At 36.7% G+C, this 21,476-nt stretch overlaps 1 protein-coding gene across 7 annotated transcripts in view; it reads left to right on the top strand.

The window, feature by feature from the left end:
- IFT88 (intraflagellar transport 88) overlaps positions 1-21,476 on the top strand; it is a 165,700-nt gene that overhangs the window by 62,686 nt on the left and 81,538 nt on the right. For all 7 annotated transcript variants that reach the window (XR_005211244.1, XR_005211243.1, XM_037800627.1 and 4 more), the window contains one exon: positions 9,701-9,787. Coding sequence is in view for 5 of the 7 variants with exons in the window: in XM_037800627.1 (XP_037656555.1) it covers positions 9,701-9,787 (87 nt within the window). In the remaining 2 variants the exon portion in view is untranslated. The remainder of the gene's footprint in view (positions 1-9,700; positions 9,788-21,476) is intronic.

The following is a 21,476-nucleotide window of genomic DNA, read 5'->3' as shown; positions in this document are numbered from 1 at the left end:
AAAGCCACAAAGTCTTCCCTACATTGTATTCCAAGCCTGTGTTGTCAGTTTTTCCTCTTAGTTAAGGACCTTCCTCTTGTCTGGGAGATGACAGAAATGACCAACCCCTTTTAAGAAGAGTGAAGGAAAATACCATCTACTCATAGAATATGACAGTAGAATAGAGCAACCCAGCATTCATGTCATAATTACATGATAATTAATGTAGTACCATAGGGTGGTTCCAGTACATATATGAATACTTGCTTAGTAAACTTTCTTGGCATTTACAAAGCACTGAAATCACTTTTAAAATGTTTTAATATCTGCTGTATCATTTGCTCTTCACCCTTTGTCATTAAAAATGCCACCGATAACTCTAACACTGTTGTAATGCTTTTTCAAGGAAGTGAAGCAAGAAATTGGTTTTTATTACCTTGCACAAGTGGTCCATGGACCAAAACAAATTATTTTTGTTTGTGAGAAATACTATTATAGAGTGTATAGAAAACCATGTTTGCCAATTTTCTTTTGACATTTTATTTTTAAATTGTCCTTTTAGAAAGATTTAACAATGAATTACCATAGGTTTTGTTTTAAAATTGTGCCCATTTCTGATTTTTTCATATTAAAGCTCCTTTAAACCAAGTCTTATTGTGTGCTGCTTTCCTAGTTGTCATTCAAAATATCTTTTCATTTGCATTTTCAAGTTTTTAATATCAGAAATGCCATTTCTGCTTTCTTTTCCACATTGTTGCTTTCGCTTTATATTTCTTTTGTTTGTATATTGTAAGTATGAAGAGGTAGGTATAATAAAATCTTAGTTCAAAAGGAACACCATTAGGTTAAAAAGGATTGGGTTGATCATTTGATAAAGACTGTTCACCGTCCAAGGTAAAAGATTCTGTAGCTGACTCTAAATACTTTTATTCAGATGCTGAAGTCTGGTTCTTTGTGAAGATGATGTCATTTGTAGTCATCTTTGTAATATAGAGAACTCTGCCTAAAAGGCAGAAGGTGGAGAAAGTGAAGGAGTTTGCTCCAGGGCCGGTGTTGGCTTCGGAACAGACTTGGCCGAGGAGCCAGTAGCCAGATGGCATCAGCCAGAGAAGAAAACCAAACAGAGGGTGTATCTGTTTTTTGAGGGGAAAAAAAAACTAACCATGTTTATTTCCATTATTTGTTTTTCCATTTACAACTAAATTTAATATTGACGTTAAGTGCACTTTTGTCGGTTTCATTTACAAATTGATTTATAATCTTTTAAAAATATTGGATATACATTCATTGAAATGTAAAGAACAATTATAAAAGGACCTATTTCATAAACAAAAATCTGAACAAAAAATACCTGAGTGTTCCTTTTATTAGAAGAGTTATTCATATAGCCTTTTTAGAATAGTTTATAGTTTAGAAACTTAAAATATGAAATGTTTTAATTCTATTAAATGTTTTTAAATGGATATTTAATTTCTGAATACCTTTGTTAATTCTTTTAAGTGTTTCTTTATTACTGCTGTTGTTTGTGTTTTGTATTTTGCTTTTAGGATATCATAAATATTGGAGAACAGCTTTCTTTCCCTCCATACTTGACCTCAGAGTATTTAATGGCTAGGTGTTATACCTATTCAAGTGCTTTATATTTTTAAGGAACATATGTATTTTTTTTTTTCATTTTTATTGAGATTGTTCAGATACCATACAATTATCCAAAGATCCAAAGTGTACAATCACTTGCCCCTGGGTACCCTCATACAGCTGTGCATCCATCACACTTAATTTTTGTTCAATTTTTAGAAACTTTTCATTACTCCAGACAAGAAATTAGGTGAAAGATGAAAAAAGAAAAAAAGAAAAGGAAACTCTAAACCTCCCCTATCCCTAACCAACCCCCTCAATTGTTGACTCCTAGTATTGATATAGTACGTTTTTTACTGTTTATGAAAAAATGTTGAAATACTACTAACTGTAGTATATAGTTTGTAATAGGTATATAGTTCTTCCCTATATGCCCCTCTATTATTAACTTCTAATTGTATTGTCATACATTTATTCTGGTTCATGAAGTGATTTCTAGTATTTGTACAGTTGATCATGGACATTGCCCACCATAGGATTCAGTTTTATACATTTCCATCTTTTGACCTCCAGCTTTCCTTCTGGTGATGTATATGACTCTGAGCTTCCCCTTTCCACCTCATTCACACACCATTCGGCGCTGTTAGTTATTCTCACATCTTGCTACCAACACCCCTGTTCATTTCCAAACATTTAAGTTCATCCTAATTGAACATTCTGCTCATACTAAACAAGAGCATCTACATTTCTTCCACAAGGCAGGAGGGAGAGTCAAGGTAGAGAGGCAAAAGAAAGAGGAAACAAAAAAAATGACAGCTAGGAAGCAGCAAAAGGAAAAATAACCTTAAATCAAAGTAGAATAAAGAATCAGACAATACCACCAATGTCAGGTGTCTAATATGCCTCCCCTATCCTCCCCTCTTATCTGCATTCACCTTGGTATATCACCTTTGTTACATTAAAGGAAGCATAATACAATGATTCTATTAGTTACAGTCTCTAGTTTATGCTGATTGCATCCCTCCCCCAATGCCTCCCCATTTTTAACACCTTGCAAGGTTGACATTTGCTTGTTCTCCCTCGTAAAAGAACGTATTTGTACATTTTATCACAATTGTTGAATACTCTAGATTTCACCAAGTTACACAGTCCCAGTCGTTATCTTTTCCTCCTCTCTTGTGGTGTCTTACACGCTCCCCATCTTTCTTTCTCAACCATATTCATAGTTACCTTTGTTCAGTGTACTTACATTGTTGTGCTACCATCTCCCAAAATTGTGTTCCAAACCACACACTCCTGTCTTCTATCACCCTGTAGTGCTCCCTTTAGTATTTCCTGTAGGGCAGGTGTCTTGTTCACAAAGTCTCTCATTGTCTGTTTGTCAGGAAATATTTTGAGCTCTCCCTTATATTTGAAGGACAGCTTTGCTGGATACAGGATTCTTGGTTTGTGGTTTTTATCTTTCAGTATCTTAAATATATCACACCACTTCCTTCTTACCTCCATGGTTTCTGCTGAGAGATCCGCACATAGTCTTATTAAGCTTCCTTTGTGTGTAATGGATCACTTTTCTCTTGCTGCTTTCAGGATTCTCTCTTTGTCTTTGACATTTGATAATCTGATTATTAAGTGTCTTGGCGTAGGCCTATTCATATCTCTTCTGTTTGGAGTACGCTGCGCTTCTTGGATCTGTAATTTTATGTCTTTCATAAGAGATGGGAAATTTTCATTAATTATTTCCTCTATTATTGCTTCTGCCCCCTTTCCCTTCTCTTCTCCTTCTGGGACACCAATGATATGTACATTACTGTACTTTGTTTCATCCTTGAGTTCCTGGAGACGTTGTTCATATTTTTTCATTCTTTTCTCCATCTGCTCCTTTGCGTGTAGGCTTTCAGGTGTTTTGTTCTCCAGTTCCTGAGTGTTTTCTTCTGCCTCTTGAGATCTGCTGTTGTATGTTTCCATTGTGTCTTTCATCTCTTGTGTTGTGCCTTTCATTTCCATAGATTCTACTAGTAGGTTTTTTGAACTTTTGATTTCTGCCGTATACATGTCCAGTGCTTCCTTTACAGCCTCTATCTCTTTTGCAATATCTTCTCTAAACTTTTTGAATTGATTTAGCATTAGTTGTTTAAATTCCTGTATCTCAGTTGAAGTGTACGTTTGTTCCTTTGACTGGGCCATAACTTTGTTTTTCTTAGTGTAGGCTGTAATTTTCTGTTGTCTAGGCATGGTTTCCTTGTTTATCCAAATCAGGTTTTCCCAGACCAGAACAGGCTTAGGTCCCAGAGGGAAGAAATATTCATTATCTGGTTTCCCTGTGGGTGTGTCTTAGAAAATTGCTCCACCCTTTGATGCCTCAGGTCACTGTGCTTTTCTGCCCAGCAGGTGACGCCTGTTAGCCTATAATTCTTGACTGGTGTGAGGAGGTGTGGCCGTGTTCCCCCAGGCTCTGGGGTCTGGTTCTGAATGGAAAGGGCCCCACCCCTTTCCTCCTAGAGAAGACAGACCCCCCAGGTGTAGGTCATTAGGATTTCAATGGTCTTGCTCTCTGCTTGTGGTGTCTCCACCCTTCCCAGTGTCACAGCCCTGGAAACTGAATATGACTGGGGCTTTCTCCACTGAGCCAAAAAAGAAACAGATAGTCCCCTTCAGACCCAGTCCAAGGCAACCCTCCGGCTCTCCCAGGTCAGTCGCCACCCAAAGCCTCTGTCTGTTTTTTGGGGCTGCGTATCTGTAGTGAGCAGTTCACACTCACTACTTAAAACCCCAGTTGGAGCTCAGCTGAGCTGTATTTGCTTGCTGGGAGAGAGCTTCTCTCTGGCACCACGAGGCTCCACAGCTTGGGCTATGGGGGAGGGGGTCTCCAGACCTGGTTCCGCAGGTTTTACTTACAGATTTTATGCTGTGTTCTCGGGCATTCCTCCCAATTCAGGTTGGTGTATGATGAATGGATGGTCTCGTTTGTCCCCCCCGCAGTTATTCTGGATTATTTACTAGTTGTTTCTGGTTTTTTGTAGTTGTTCCAGGGGGACTACTTAGCTTCCACTCCTCTCTATGCCGCCATCTTGCCCAAGTCCAGGAACATATGTATTTTTATCGTGATGCAATCTAAAAGTGAAGATTAAAATATTTAAATTTTTATTCAAAGTGAAATGATCTTATAAAACTTAGAGATTCAAAACAGCAATGGCTTTTAACAGCAATTGCTGTTATTAATTGCTATGGAGGTTGTATGAAGAATTAATGAGATAGCTTCTACAGAATAACCAATATTATCAGCAGTCAATTTTGAGGTAGGTTGAAGGAACTTCTTGGCAGTTTTATAGAAGATCCTTCCAAAAAATTAAGAGAGAAAAAGAATCTCAATAGTGAGAGTATAATTTTGGGTTTTTCTCTTCCTGAGTTTACTTTGTGGAATTAGAAACTACTGGCCTAGAAATATCCAATGGTTTTCTTTAAAGTCATTAAAAATCCTTTAAAAACCCTTTGAGACAACTTATTCATGTTTCAGCCGGGGCATATAGAATCCAGTATTTTAGAAACTTCTGTCGTTATTAAAAATTGGGTCAATATGCTTAATGGTATAAATATTGCTTTGTCTTTTGTACTCTTCCGCTTTTGGGAACTCTAATTACATTTATTTTAGATCTTTTCACTGTGTTCCCATATTTCTTTTAATACTGTTTTCTGTGTTTTCATCCTTTTCTCTTGCTTTATTTTATTTAGTCTGAAAATTTTCTGGGATCTTAGCTGTCAACATCTGCTTGCCTTTGTAGCAGTGCCTTCAAAAAATATTTTTGTATTTTATCTTCATTTTCTAGATGTTGTATTTGAGAAAATGGTCTTCTATAAGCTAGTCTATTATTATCAGAAGAAAAGTCCCAGGGTTATTATATAAAAAGCAAATTTGATTCTCTCTCTTAGGTAAAACTTTTCAAGCCCCTTCCCCCATCCCATAGTGCAGGATAAGCACCAACATGATAAAACTTAACGTGACTCACAAGGCTTGACATTTACTACTGACCTTTGTTCCAGGCTCCAATCCTTTCTTCAGCTTTATCTAGTCTACTGTTAAACCCATCTATTATGTTCATAATTTCAGTTATTATATACTTTAGTTCTAGAATTTCCATTTTATTCTTTTTCATAATTTCTAATTCTCAAATGAAGTTCTCATGATGTCATCTGTTTTCTTAAGCATTTTAACCTACCACTCTTGTGCCTTTTCCCCATTCATACACTCCAGACACACTGAAATTTTCCCGACCATATGCTTGCCTGTGAACATCATGCATGTTCTACCTAGCCCTTCCTCTATTACTCTTGACTCACAAACTCCTCATCTTTCAAGACACAGTTTGAATGTCATCTTCTCAGTGAAGCATTCCTTGAGTTTCTCAGTAATTACTTACTTTCTCATAAGTTTTATAGCACTTTTTAAACACTCTACATATTTCAATTTTTGTAACCTCCAGAATATTGAACTATTGTTAGGATAGGCACCATATTTTTCTTTTTAACATTTTTTACTGTGATATATAACATATATACAGAAAAGTGATAACTTTCAAAGTACAATTTAGTAAGTAGTTATAGAGCAAATTTCAAAGAATGTTATGGGTTACATTTCTACCATTTCATTTATTTCCTTTGAGGTGATCTAATACTCTAGAGAATAAAAAATATATATATTTATATAAAGCATTCGTAATCCTTTGTTAAATTCTATCTTGTCTGTTGCTGCTCCTCCTTCTTGTTTGATCACTGTATCAGTCTTCAGGGATATCTGGGCAGTGACCCCCTAACTTGTTCATATTGGAAAAGGGTGTCAGCATTATGGGGAAGTGTGATGCATCTGGTTGATGTTCTTGGAGGCACCATGTTTTATTTATCATTATTTTAGTATCTGTAGTAGTAACAGTAATAATAATAACAAATAACTAAATTTATTGAGTGCTTTTACTGTGTGCCAGGTACTTTTTAAGACTTCAGTACGTTATTTTATTACTGCAATAGACACTGTTTCTGAACCCATAGAATCACCCGGAGGGCTTGTTAAAACACAGATTGCTGCACCTCACCTCCAGAGTTTCTGAGTCTAGGACTGGGCAAGAGCCTGAGAGTTTGCATTTCTAGCAAGTTCCTAAGTGCTGCTGCTGCTGCTGCTGGTCCAGGCACCCAGCTTTGAAACCACTGCACTTTACTCCCTCCCTGTAAAGAGCAGCTCCTCCAGTAAATGATGGTTATTAAGCATAAGTTTTATTTCTTCTTACTTTTTAATTTTTTCCTGTCTGCCTATACTGCATGTATTTGGAACAACTGTATTCATAACTTTAAAATAAGTTCAATATCTAAAATAAACATTTTTATTTTGTTATGAAAGACCTTTAAGGTATTAATGAACATTTAGAATGACAAATCATTTTAAGATACTTTGAAACTTTACAGAAGTTGAAATGACGCAATAGATAGGGGGATATTAGGAAGGGAAAGTTTTTAAACTGTGGACTTTTTCTATGAAAGGAAAATGCTCCTTTGGAAAACTTATTGAGTACATTGTGTCAGGTACTTTTCTTAGACACTAGGGCTGTATCAGTGAGGAAAACAGAAAATATCTCTGCCCTCATTGAACTTACAGTCTAATGCAGACATTGAATTTCTGAATGGATCTTTCAATAAGATTGCTGGTGACTATTTTAGAAATGAAATAGTAAGAATTTGATAAAAATGGTATTGTGTGAATGAAATAGCTTTATTTTAGAATATTCTAACATACCTTTAAGCTTGGTAACTTCAATGCATTTAAAGATTAACTCCATAGAAAAGAGTTTTAAGTTTCAAGTCTCCAAATCATAGCATTTCTTCTTCAGTTGATTCTTTTTCTTCAGTTGACTCTTTACAGCATTCCATAGAACTGAAAAAATGATACAGTTGTAGCTATAAACTGTAGTTTCATAGACGAATTCTAGTAAATTTAGCATGTACTTAAAGACTCATAACATACTATTCATTTAACAAATATTTTATGAGAGCATCCATTCAAAGAACTCTCCTATTGGGAGAAGGAGGAAAAGAGAGATACAGAAAATAAATGAGCCATTTATGTTACCTTCAATGAGTTTGTTTATTGGGGATTCAGTTGTTCAGTTGATTAGGATCAGCCAGCTTAGAGTTAAAATTCAGTATTGGCATTGCAGTAAAATTTTGCTTTATTTTAGGTACTTCTACTACTTAATAGCAGAGAAAGTAGATATTTGAAACTAGGTTTCCTGATTCTCATACTTATTCCCCTCCTCCCTGTACCATACAATAGTGTTCCTCTAAAACACGGGATAAATTGGGGCCAGTTTTTGTAATAGCTTGCCTTTTATATCACCAAAATGTATTTTATGGCAATTTATATTTTCAAATTAGTGTATTGCAAGTGAAAAAAGCTCTTGCTTCTTAGAAATAAAACAATGCATATTCTTTATAATAGCTGTTTTCAATCAATATGTAAATTTAGTACATGTATTATAAATGAATGCTAACATTTTTCTTATTTGATTTTTTTATTTAAATAATTTTTACTGATCTGCCCACTCTATATAAAGGCTTGGGATGTTAGCCCTAAAAGGGACCTTAGAGATGATTATATGCAACTCTTCTCTTTTGTAGAGAAAATGTCATGGAAGTTTAGTGTTTAGTATTAATTCATTATGACTTTGAAACAAGAAACATAACTTCTGGTCCCATGTTCTTCTACTATACTATATCAAGCTGCTTTCCCTGCCATTTTAACTTTTTATACATAGTTCTAATTTGTAGAATTATGATAACTGATGGAACTATTGACTTGTTTCAGTCAGTATAGAAAAAGCCAAGATCATTTGTTGTTTACTGTTGTCTACATAAATGTTAAAATAGTGAGTTTTAATGTTGGTACTTGGGTTGTGATGTCAAATAGCATTTTGAGAAACAAATACGGAGCTCAGAGGAGAGGTGGGGCTATAGATTAAAATGTTGGGATGTTTTTCAGCATATATAAGACCACCCAGGTAATATATGGAGAGAAAAGAAGGCCTGGAATCAAATTCTCCCAGATTCCATAGATGAGAAATAGGCTAAAGAGACTGAAAAGCAAGCCAAAGAGGAAGAAAACCTTGAGATGTAGTGCCACAAAAGTCCAGAGAGGAGAGTATTTCAAGGGGGGGAATATTAGAATTTGTTCATTGTCACTAAGAGATTGAATAATATGCAAACAGATAAGTATCTAATGGCATTAGCAACCTGGAGGCCCTTGGTGACCTTGACAAGAGCAGTGTTAGTGCAGTATCGGGAGAGAAATCAAACTGAAGTGATTTGAGGAGTGTCTGGCAGGTAAGATAGTAGAAACTAATGGCCTAGATAGATAACCCTTGAGAAGCCTGGCTGTGAAAGAGAGAAGAAAGATGAAGCGGTGGTGGAAGGGGATGGGCAGGTAAAGCGAAGAGTTTGCTTATAAAGAATAAGGAATGCAAGGACATGTTTTTATTCTTAGAAGGAGAGCCTGTCTTAGAGGGAGTGTGCTGATATAGAAAAGGGGGACGTGACTGGGAGAAAGCAAAAAAGGAAGGGATGCAGAGCAAACAAGAAAGGATTGGTCTTTGATCAGGGGAGAGCACCTTCACTGAATGAGAGAGAAGTTGGAGAGGGTGGGTGCAGATGAGGTGGATTTTTTAATCCCCTAAGTGTCAGGCTATATGTATTTTTTTTTCATTTTGTCCTCAATGCAGTTTTGCAAAGAAGCTATTAACATCTTCATTTTTCCAGGTGAGGAATCTTGAGATTCAGAGAGAGCAAATAATTTGTTCCAATTCTATCATTAAAGCTCAGTCTTTTGACTGAATCACATTGCCTTCTCAATGTGTTAATTGTGGGTATATACATTTAGATTTTATATTTACAAAATCTAATTAGCATTTATTGTTACTTGGAAGAATTTATAATCAAGCACTTTCTTGTGAAAGCATAAGTCAGCGTAGGTAGAGTCTAAAGTATGTAAGCATTGTTACTGTATGCATAAGTAAAATGTTTACTATGTTGTCTGTATTTTCTCAAAGGAATAATTTGATTACTGTCATATTACAATGTTAGTAATTTTCAAATATTTTATTTCTAGGCTGTAGAGACCTTAAAAATGTTTGAAAAAAAGGACAGTAGAGTGAAAAGTGCAGCTGCAACCAACCTTTCATTCCTGTATTATTTAGTAAGTATTGTTTTTTACAACTAATAGTTGATTGTGGAGTATATTTTTTGTTATTGAGGTGAAGTACCATTTTAAGGTAAACAATTCAGTGACATTTAATATATTCACAAGGTTGTACAACTACCATTTCTATCTAGTTCCAGAAATTTTCATCATCCCAAATGAATCCCCATACCCATTAAGCAGTTCCTGCCACTTCTCCCTCCCTTCAACCTCTGGCAACAGCACAGTCTGCTTTCTGTTTCTATGAGTTTACCTAATCTGGATATTTCATATAAATGGAATCATGTATTATGTGACTTTTTTTGTCTGACTTCTTATATTTAGCATAATGTTTTCAAGGTTCATCCAATTGGTAGCATGTATCAGTACGTCATTCCTTTTTATAGCTGAATAATAGTCTCTTTTATGTTTATGCCACAGTTTGATTTTGGACACTTGGGTTACTTCCACCTTTTGGCTATTGTGAATAGTGCTGCTGTGAACATTGGTGTTCAAATATCTGAGTCCCTGCTTTCAGTTCTTTTGGGTTATATACCTAGAAGTGGAATTGCTGGGTCATAATGGTAATTCTGTTAAAATTTTTGAGGAACCACTGATGTGTTTTCCATAAACAGCTGAACCATTTTACATTCCCACCAGCAATGTACTGGGTTCCAGTTTTTCCACATTCTCACCAACACTTGCTAGTTTCCTATTTTTTTTTTTTTAATTATACTATCCTAGTGGGCAAGAAGTGGTATCTCATTGTTGCTTTGATTTGCATTTTCCTGCTGACTAATGATGTTGAGCACATCTTCATGTGCTTGTTGGCTGTTTGTTTATCTTCTTTGGGAGAAATGTCTATTCAAGCCCTTTGCCCATTTTTTTTTTTTTTAGTTGTTTGGGACTCTTTGTCAAGTTTTGAGAGTTCTTCATATATTCTTGATACTAAACCCTTATCAGATTTATGATTTGCAACTATTTTCTCCCATTATGTGGGTTGTCTTTTCACTTTATTGATAACGTCCCTTTAATGCCCAAAATGTTTTAATTTTGATTAAGTCCAATTTATATGTTGTTCCTTTTGTTCATGCTTTTGGTGTCAAAACTGAGACTCTACTGGAAAATCCGGGGTTCACCTCCTATCTTTTCTTCTAAGAGTTTTATGATTTTAGCTCTTATATTTAGATCAGTGGTCCATTTTGAGAAAATTTGTGTATATGGTATGAGGTAGAGGTTCAACTTCATTTTTTTACATCAAACAATTGTGATTAAGAGTGTTCTGAGACAAGGTGATAAGTTTGGTATTTATTTGTGTATACTTGAATGTATACTGTTGGTATCCAGTATTCGGTATCCTTCCCATGAGACTGTCAGAGCCTCATCCTCTTTTAGCATCAGGCTCAAAGGCCAAGATCTGCATCAGGTCTCGATAAAGATGAGGCTCTCTCAGGTATATTTCTACTGAGATTTCTGATTTTAAAAGACAAGTTCTCTGACTCCTATACACTTATCCTGTGGTGGTATAAGAACAGAATAACTATAATGGGGAGGAATGGGTGGCACAGAGCAGTTACTTGTCTTTAGCAATTCTTAAATCCAGCTAGGCACATGTGATTAGGGACACCTAATCTGGGAATGTTCCTTGATGAGGACCCAGTTCTGCTTGCTGGGGGTACTCTTCCATTCCTTTGTTCTCTGGGGCTCCTGGGTCTGCCTCTGAGTGGGCCTTCCTTTTATACAAGATACAGCCAATATATACAGCTGAGTAAATTTCTCAGCCTGCTTCCTGCTTCCATACAAATTTGTGAGGTCCCAGAGAACTTTTTCACTTTGGGCTATCTGTCTCTTTTAATCCAAGCTGTCAATACTTTCATTAGTGCAACTCTCTTAAAAACTGTGACCGGTTTCTGTGAACTTCATTGAGATTTCCTTCATGACACCAAAAGCCACATCCATGATTCTTTTCAAGACAGAACCCTTTCTACTTGGATGTGTGAGGCTGCTGTGGAACAGAGCCCTTAAGATTCTTAGGATCAAGATGGCGGAATGAGAAGCTTCAGGTCTCCATCTACTCACAGAAGCTTTTAACAACTAGCAAGAACTGGCAGATACAGCTTTCTCAAAACTCCAGAAAACAGTTAAAGGATTGCAGTAACAGTGTGTGTGCTGAATCAAGAAAAGGGCAATTTAAAAGTCATAGCATCTTGTGGTGCCTGGCGGGCCTCTTCCCCATCCCCTCACTGGCTTGGTGTGGAGCTGACCAACACTCCCAGTGCGGTTCCCTGGTCCCAGTCTGGAGGAAGTGGAGTAACCCTTATGCACATACTGGGATCATGTAAGTTTGGCTCAGTCTGTCTGGCGGTGGCATGAGGAACTAAACCAGGACACTTGTCACAGGCTTGGTATCCCAGAACTCTGCAGTCTTGCTTTGTAGCAGGAAGCTCATGGCGCTCTCCTGTAGAACACTATGGTTGAGCAGTCAAGTCATGGCTGCCTGGAGCAAGGGATTTTTGGGCATAGAACATACGGTGCAGTACCTGGGATCCTTAGGAAATTGTTTCCTAGGGAAGAGGGGACATTTGTATGTAGGTAAACAGGGGAATTCCTGAGGCCATAGGTGCATGCATGCCCAAGACATGTGCAGAATCACATGTGCAGAATCACATGTGCAGAATCACATGAGAATCAGTGAAGCCTCTAGGCATTGGCCTGGAGCTATTATCTAAATCCATTGTGTGCATAGCTCTGAAGGAGAGCACTTGCACAGGTCAATCTGCAAAAACTGGAAAAGGTGTTTTCTTTTTTTCCTTTGTTTTGTTTTGTTTTATTTGTTTGCTTCCAGCATTCAAAGAAAGCTCTGTCTTAACATTAGCTGATACAAGCTTAGGAACAGATGCTTCAGAGTCAAAATTCCAGAAGTAACACATTAAAATATCAAAATGTCCATCTTTCAACAAAAGATTGCAAAACATACAAAGAAACAAAGTACCAGCCCAGACAGAGGAGAAGATTAAAGCATTAGAAACTATCAGTGAGGAGGACTTGATCTGAGATCTACCAAACAAAGACTTTTAAAAAATGGTTCTGAATATACTCAAAAGACTAAAGGAAAATATGGACAAAGAACTTAAGGAAACCAGGCAAATTCTATATGAACACAAAAAGAATTTCACTAGAGAGATGGAAATTATGAAAAAAGAACCAGAGTAACAGAAATTAAAAATTCCCTAGAGCGGTTCAGCAGCGTATTTACACTGGAAGATGAAAGAATTAGTGAACCTGAAGACAAGGCAATTGAAACCATCCAGTCTGAGCATCAGAAGAATGGAAGAAAGAATGAAGAAAAGTGACCAGAGCCTGAGGAATGTGTGGGACACCATCAAGTAGACCAGCATATGCATTGTGAGAGTCCCAGAAGGAGAGAAGAAAGAGAAGAAGTGGCAAAGACAATATTCAAAGAAATAGTAGCTGGAAACCTCCCAAATTTAGTGAAAGACATGGATATACACATCCAAAATGCTCAACAAACTCCAAACAGGAAAAACCCAAATTGAATCATGCCATGGCATATTATAACCAAACTGTGAAAAGATAAAAAGAGAATTCTGAAAGTTGCAAGAGAGAAGCAATGTATCATATACAAGGGAGCCTCAATAAGATCAAGTTCTGATTTCTCATCAGAAACCATGGAAACAAGAAGGCACATTTAAAGGGTTGAAAGCAAAAAATTGCCAACCAAGAATTCCATGTCCACCAAAACTGTCTTTCAAAAAGGAGGGAGAGATTAACACATTCCCACTAAACTGGCTCTACAGGAAATGCTTAAGAGAGTTTAGTAGGTTGAAAGGAAAGAACAATAGATAATCAATCAAAGGTGCATGGAGAAATAAAAATCTTGGTAAGGGTAGCAACATGGAAAAATATAAATGCCAGTACTATTGTATTTTTATAACTCCACTTTTTACTTCCTGCAGGATCTAAAAGGCAAATGCATAAAATGTAATGATAAATCAGTGTTTTTGGACTCCTAATGTATAAACATGCAATTTGTGACAAGAACTACATAAAGGTGAGGGTATGGAGAATTGTAGGAAAATAGTTTGTATTTAATATTGAAGTTAAGTTAGTATCAAAGCAAATGAGATTATTATAGATTTAGGATTCTAAATGTAAGCCCCTTGGTGACCACAAAGAAAATATTGGAGAATATAGAGACAAAATGTAGAGTGTAGACTGCCAGGGGCTTGATAGCTGCACTTGGGGTGGTTGCATATGTGAATATCCTTGTTCTTATGAAATGTGCATGAGAGTGTTGTGTTCAAGGAGAATAGTGTGTACAACCTACACCCAAGTGTTCAGAAAATGGATTTACAGGCAGATGGATGGATGGACGGATGGATGGATAGATAGATAGACAGACAGACAGCACAGCATATATTATATATTCTGTAGATAGAATGATATGGCAATGTGGCAAAATGTTAAAATTGATAGATCTGGGTACCTGAGGGATAGGGATGTGTTGGTATTCTCTGTATGGAGTTTTTATTATTTTTGTAGCTGTCCTGTAAGTCTGAAAGTATTTCAGAATAAAAAGTAGAGAAAAAAAGAAAAAGATTCTAAGAAACTTTTGTTTTCTGAGTCGAGTCTGGTAGACACTACCTTAAATCTGTGAGATGTTTATAAAGAGTGTTACAGCGATACTCTTGAATTAATCGTCACCCTGCAACCATGTCTTATTTTGAGAATCTTGTGCTGCCAGGAGAGACTGGAAATATGAAATAGTTTTATGTTCCAACCCAACAAGTCCTGGTTCTTCTATTTTTCCTCTAAATTTTATTTGCAAACTGAGCACTTCTCTTTTTAACTCATCTGTTTCTTCCTCTACCTTATCATACACAGTTAAAATAAGCTAATTGGTATGTTCAGCATCTTGCCTAGACATCTCCTTACCAGATCCAGAAGTTCATTTATACATTTTCTATTTTCCAAGTTACTGTAGATGCCAGTTTTGCCAATCATTTCACTACTACTGAATCCACATTGCCCTTTTCCAGCCCCTGTTAACAATCCACTTCAGCCTTTTCAGCCTCCACTATTAGTTCACATCTCTCCAGTCTCCACCAATAACTCCTTGCTACTTTTCTAACTTCTGCCTCCTGCCTGCTTAAAAAGACAGTGATATATGTTTTAGTTTTTTATATAGAAGCATCCCACTTCTAGGTATTAAAGTTCAATCGAGGGTCCACACAAAAACTTGCACATGAATGTTCATAGCAGCATTAGTCACAATAGCCAAAAGGTGGCAACAACCCAAGTGTCTATCAACAGCTGAATAGATAAGCAAGTTGTGGTTTTTTCACACAATGGAATGTTATTCAGCCATAAAAAGAATGAAGTTCTGATACATGCTACCACATGGATGAAGCTTGAGAACATTATGCTAAGTGAATGAAGCCAGACACAAAAGGAGAAATATTATGAGATTCCATTTCTATGATCTATCTAGAGTAAGCAAATTCGTTGAGACAGAAAGTAGATTAGTGGTTGGCAGAGCTTGGGAAGGGGGTAATGGGAAGTGACTGCTAATGAGTATTTCTTTTTTTTTTTTTTTTAAATTCAGTTTTATTGAGAAATATTCACATACCATACATTCATCCATGGTGTACAATCAACTGTTCACAATACCATCTTATAGTTGTGCATTCATCACCCCAATCTATTTTTTTTTATCATCATTTTATTGAGATATATTCACATACCATGCAGTCATACAAAACAAATTGTACTTTCGATTGTTTACAGTACCATTACATAGTTGTACATTCATCACCTAAATCAATCCCTGACACCTTCATTAGCACACACACAAAAATAACAAGAATAATAATTAGAGTGAAAAAGAGCAATTGAAGTAAAAAAGAACACTAGGTACCTTTGTCTGTTTGTTTGCTTCCCCTACTTTTCTACACATCCATCCATAAACTAGACAAAGTGGAGTTTGGTCCTTATGGCATTCCCAATCCCACTGTCACCCCCTCATAAGCTACATTTTTATACAACTGTCTTCGAGATTCATGGGTTCTGGGTTGTAGTTTAATAGTTTCAGGTATCCACCACCAGCTACCCCAATTCTTTAGAACCTAAAAAAGGTTGTCTAAAGTGTGCGTAAGAGTGCCCACCAGAGTGATCTCTTGGCTCGTTTTGGAATCTCTCTGCCACTGAAGCTTATTTCATTTCCTTTCACATCCCCCTTTTGGTCAAGAAGATGTTCTCCATCCCACGATGCCGGGTCTACATTCCTCCCCGGGAGTCATATTCCACGTTGCCAGGGAGATTCACTTCCCTGGGTGTCTGATCCCACGTAGGGGGGAGGGCAGTGATTTCACCTTTCAAGTTGGCTTAGCCAGAGAGAGAGGGCCACATCTGAGCAACAAAGAGGCATTCAGGAGGAGACTCTTAGGCACAAATACAGGGAGGCCTAGCCTCTCCTTTGCAGCAGCCGTCTTCCCAAGGGTAAAACTTATGGTAGAGGGCTCAACCCATCAAACCACCAGTCCCCTATGTCTGTGGTCATGTTAGCAACCATGGAGGTGGGGTAGGCGAATACCCCTGCATTCTCCACAGGCTTCTCAAGGGGGCACTACATCTTTTTTTTTTTTTTTTTTTCCTTGTTTGTCTTTTTTCTTTTCTTTTTTTTTTTTTTTTAACTTTCCCTTCTTTTTTCAAATCAACTGTATGAAAAAAAAAGTTAAAAAGAAAACAAACATACAATAAAAAAACATTTCAAAGAGACCATAGCAAGGGAGTAAGAAAAAGACAACTAACCTAAGATAACTGCTTAACTTCCAACATGTTCCTACTTTACCCCAAGAAAGTTACATAATATAGCAACATTTCAGTGAACTTGTTCCTACTACATCCATCAGAAATTAACAGACCATAGTCATTTCTGGGCATCCCCAGAACGTTAAATAGCTTATCTGTTCTTCTTGGATTATTGTTCCCCCTTCCTTAATTGCTCTCTACTGCTAGTTCCCCTACATTCTACATTATAAACCATTTGTTTTACATTTTTCAAAGTTCACATTAGTGGTAGCATATAATATTTCTCTTTTTGTGCCTGGCTTATTTCGCTCAGCATTATGTCTTCAAGGTTCATCCATGTTGTCATATGTTTCACGAGATCGTTCCTTCTTACTGCCGCGTAGTATTCCATCGTGTGTATATACCACATTTTATTTATCCACTCATCTGTTGAAGGACATTTGGGTTGTTTCCATCTCTTGGCAATTGTGAATAATGCTGCTGTGAACATTGGCGTGCAGATATCTGTTCGTGTCACTGCTTTCCGATCTTCCGGGTATATACCGAGAAGTGCAATCGCTGGATCGAATGGTAGCTCTATATCTAGTTTTCTAAGGAACTGCCAGACTGACTTCCAGAGTGGCTGAACCATTATACAGTCCCACCAACAATGAATAAGAGTTCCAATTTCTCCACATCCCCTCCAGCATTTGTAGTTTCCTGTTTGTTTAATGGCAGCCATTCTAACCGGTGTTAGATGGTATCTCATTGTGGTCTTAATTTGCATCTCTCTAATAGCTAGTGAAGCTGAACATTTTTTCATGTGTTTCTTGGCCATTTGTATTTCCTCTTCAGAGAACTGTCTTTTCATATCTTTTGCCCATTTTATAATTGGGCTGTCTGTACTATTGTCATTGAATTGTAGGATTTCTTTGTATATGCAAGATATCAGTCTTTTGTCAGATACATGGTTTCCAAAAATTTTTTCCCATTGAGTTGGCTGCCTCTTTACCTTTTTGAGAAATTCCTTTGAGGTGCAGAAACTTCTAAGCTTGAGGAGTTCCCATTTATCTATTTTCTCTTTTGTTGCTTGTGCTTTGGGTGTAAAGTCTAGGAAGTGGCCTCCTAATACAAGCTCTTGAAGATGTTTTCCTACATTATCTTCTAGGAGTTTTATGGTACTTTCTTTTATATTGAGATCTTTGGTCCATTTTGAGTTAATTTTTGTGTAGGGGGTGAGGTAGGGGTCCTCTTTCATTCTTTTGGATATGGATATCCAACTCTCCCAGCCCCATTTGTTGAAAAGACCATTATGGCTCAGTTCGGTGACTTTAGGGGCCTTATCAAAGATCAGTCGGCCATAGATCTGAGGGTCTATCTCTGAATTCTCAATTCGATTCCATTGATCTATATGTCTATCTTTGTGCCAGTACCATGCTATTTGGCAACTGTGGCTTTATAATAAGCTTCAAAGTCAGGGAGTGTAAGTCCTCCCACTTCGTTTTTCTTTTTTAGAGTGTCTTTAGCAATTCGAGGCATCTTCCCTTTCCAAATAAATTTGATAACTAGCTTTTCCAAGTCTGCAAAGTAGGTTGTTGGAATTTTGATTGGGATTGCATTGAATCTGTAGATGAGTTTGGGTAGAATTGACATCTTAATGACATTTAGCCTTCCTATCCATGAACATGGAATATTTTTCCATCTTTTAAGGTCCCCTTCTATTTCTTTTAGTAGAGTTATGTAGTTTTCTTTGTATAGGTCTTTTACATCTTTGGTTAAGTTGATTCCTAGGTACTTGATTTTTTTAGTTGCTATTGAAAATGGTATCTTTTTCTTGAGTGTCTCTTCAGTTTGTTCATTTCTAGCATATAGAAACATTACTGACTTATGTGCATTAATCTTGTATCCCGCTACTTTGCTAAATTTGTTTATTAGCTCTAGTAGGTGTATCATTGATTTCTCAGGGTTTTCTAGATATAAGATCATATCATCTGCAAACAATGACAGTTTTACTTCTTCTTTTCCAATTTGGATGCCTTTTATTTCTTTGTCTTGCCGGATTGCCCTGGCTAGCACTTCCAGCACAATGTTGAATAACAGTGGTGACAGCGGGCATCCTTGTCTTGTTCCTGATCTTAGAGGGAAGGCTTTCAGTCTCTCACCATTGAGTACTATGCTGGCTGTGGGTTTTTCATATATGCTCTTTATCATGTTGAGGAAGTTTCCTTCAATTCCTACCTTTTGAAGTGTTTTTATCAAAAAGGGATGTTGGATTTTGTCAAATGCTTTTTCAGCATCTATTGAGATGATCAATTGATTTTTCCCTTTCGAGTTTTTAATGTGTTGTAATACATTGATTGTTTTTCTTATGTTGAACCATCCTTGCATGCCTGGAATGAACCCCACTTGGTCATGGTGTATGATTTTTTTAATGTGTCTTTGGATTCGATTTGCAAGTATTTTGTTAAGGATTTTTGCATCTATATTCATTAGGGAGATTGGCCGGTAGTTTTCCTTTTTTGTAGCATCTTTGCCTGGTTTTGGTATTAGATTGATGTTAGCTTCATAAAATGAGTTAGGTAGTGTTCCATTTTTTTCAATGTTTTGAAAGAGTTTGAGTAAGATTGGTGTCAGTTCTTTCTGGAAAGTTTGGTAGAATTCCCCTGTGAAGCCATCTGGCCCTGGGCATTTATTTGTGGGAAGATTTTTGATGACTGATTGGATCTCTTTGCTTGTGATGGGTTGGTTGAGGTCTTCTATTTCTTCTCTGGTCAGTCTAGGTTGTTCATATGTTTCCAGGAAATTGTCCATTTCTTCTGCATTATCCAGTTTGTTGCCATACAGTTGTTCATAATATCCTCTTATAATTTTTTTAATTTCTTCAGGATCTGCAGTTATGTCACCTTTTTCATTCATTATTTTGTTTATATGGGTCTTCTCTCTTTTTGATTTTGTCAGTCTAGCTAGGGGCTTGTCAATCTTGTTGATCTTCTCAAAGAACCAACTTTTGGTGATATTTATCCTTTCTATTGTTTTTTTGTTCTCTATGTCATTTATTTCTGCTTTAATCCTTGTTATTTCTTTTCTTGTACTTGGTTTAGGATTGGTTTGCTGTTCATTTTCTAGCTTCTTCAGTTGATCCATTAGTTCTTTGATTTTGGCTCTTTCTTCCTTTTTAATATATGCGTTTAGTGCTATAAATTTCCCCCCTTAGCACTGCTTTTGCTGCATCCCATAGGTTTTGGTATGTTGTGTTCTCATTTTCATTCGTCTCTATATATTTAGCAATTTCTCTTGCTATTTCTTCTTTAACCCACTGATTGTTTAGGAGTGTGTTGGTTAACCTCCAGGTATTTGTGAATTTTCTAAGTCTCTGATGGTTATTGACTTCTAATTGTATTCCATTGTGGTCAGAGAATGTGCTTTGAATAATTTCAATCTTTTTAAATTTATTGAGGCTTGTTTTATGTCCCAGCATATGATCTATTCTGGAGAAAGTTCCGTGAGCACTAGAAAAGTATGTGTATCCTGTTGATTTGGGATGTAATGTCCTGTAGATGTCTGTTAAATCTAATTCATTTATCAGATTGTTTAGGTTTTCAATTTCCTTATTGGTCTTCTGTCTGGTTGATCTATCTATAGGAGAGAGTGATGTGTTGAAGTCTCCCACAATTATTGTGGAAACATCAATTGCTTCCTTTAGTTTTGCCAATGTTTCTCTCATGTATTTTGTGGCACCTTGATTGGGTGCATAGACATTTACGATTGTTATTTCTTCTTGCTGAATTGCCCCTTTTATTAGTATGTAGTGGCCTTCTTTGTCTCTCAAAACATCCCTGCATTTGAAGTCTATTTTATCTGAGATTAATATTGCTACACCTGCTTTCTTTTGGCTGTAGCTTGCATGAAATATTTTTTTCCATCCTTTCACTTTCAGTTTCTTTGTGTCCCTGTGTCTAAGATGAGTCTCTTGTATGCAACATATTGATGGTTCATTTTTTTTGATCCATTCTGCGAATCTATATCTTTTAATTGGGGAGTTTAATCCATTTACATTCAACGTTAAAACCGTGAAGGCATTTCTTGAATCGGCCATCTTATCCTTTGGATTATGTTTGCCATATTTTTCCCTCTCTCTATTAATATCCTTTATTGTACCCATACCGAATCTCTTTAGTACTGAACCTTTCTCCAAGTCTCTCTGTCCTGTCTTTGTTTCTCTGTCTGTAGGGCTCCCTTTAGTATCTCCAGTAGGGCAGGTCTCTTGTTAGCAAATTCTCTCAGCATTTCTTTGTCTGTGAAAAATTTAAGCTCTCCCTCAAATTTGAAGGAGAGCTTTGCTGGATAAAGTATTCTTGGCTGGAAATTCCTCTCACTCAGAATTTTAAATATATCGTGCCACTGCCTTCTCGCCTCCATGGTGGCTGCTGAGTAGTCACTACTTAGTCTTATGCTGTTTCCTTTGTATGTGGTGAATTGCTTTTCTCTTGCTGCTTTCAGAACTTGCTCCTTCTCTTCTATGTTTGACAATGTGATCAGTATATGTCTCGGAGTGGGTTTATTTGGATTTATTCTATTTGGAGTTCGCTGAGCATTTATGATTTGTGTATTTATGTTGTTTAGAAGATTTGGGAAGTTTTCCCCAACAATTTCTTTGAATACTCTTCCTAGACCTTTACCCTTTTCTTCCCCTTCTGGGACACCAATGAGTCTTATATTCGGACGCTTCATATTATCTATCATATCCCTGAGGTCCATTTCGAGTTTTTCAATTTTTTTCCCCATTCTTTCTTTTATGCTTTCATTTTCCATTCTGTCATCTTCCAGGTCACTGATTCGTTGTTCAACTTCCTCTAGTCTTGTACTATGAGTGTCCAGAATCTTTTTAATTTGGTCA

The sequence above is a fragment of the Choloepus didactylus genome, chromosome 12 (assembly GCF_015220235.1).
Source record: "Choloepus didactylus isolate mChoDid1 chromosome 12, mChoDid1.pri, whole genome shotgun sequence".
Taxonomy (NCBI): domain Eukaryota; kingdom Metazoa; phylum Chordata; class Mammalia; order Pilosa; family Megalonychidae; genus Choloepus; species Choloepus didactylus.
This window is presented reverse-complemented; position numbering and strand designations above follow the sequence as displayed.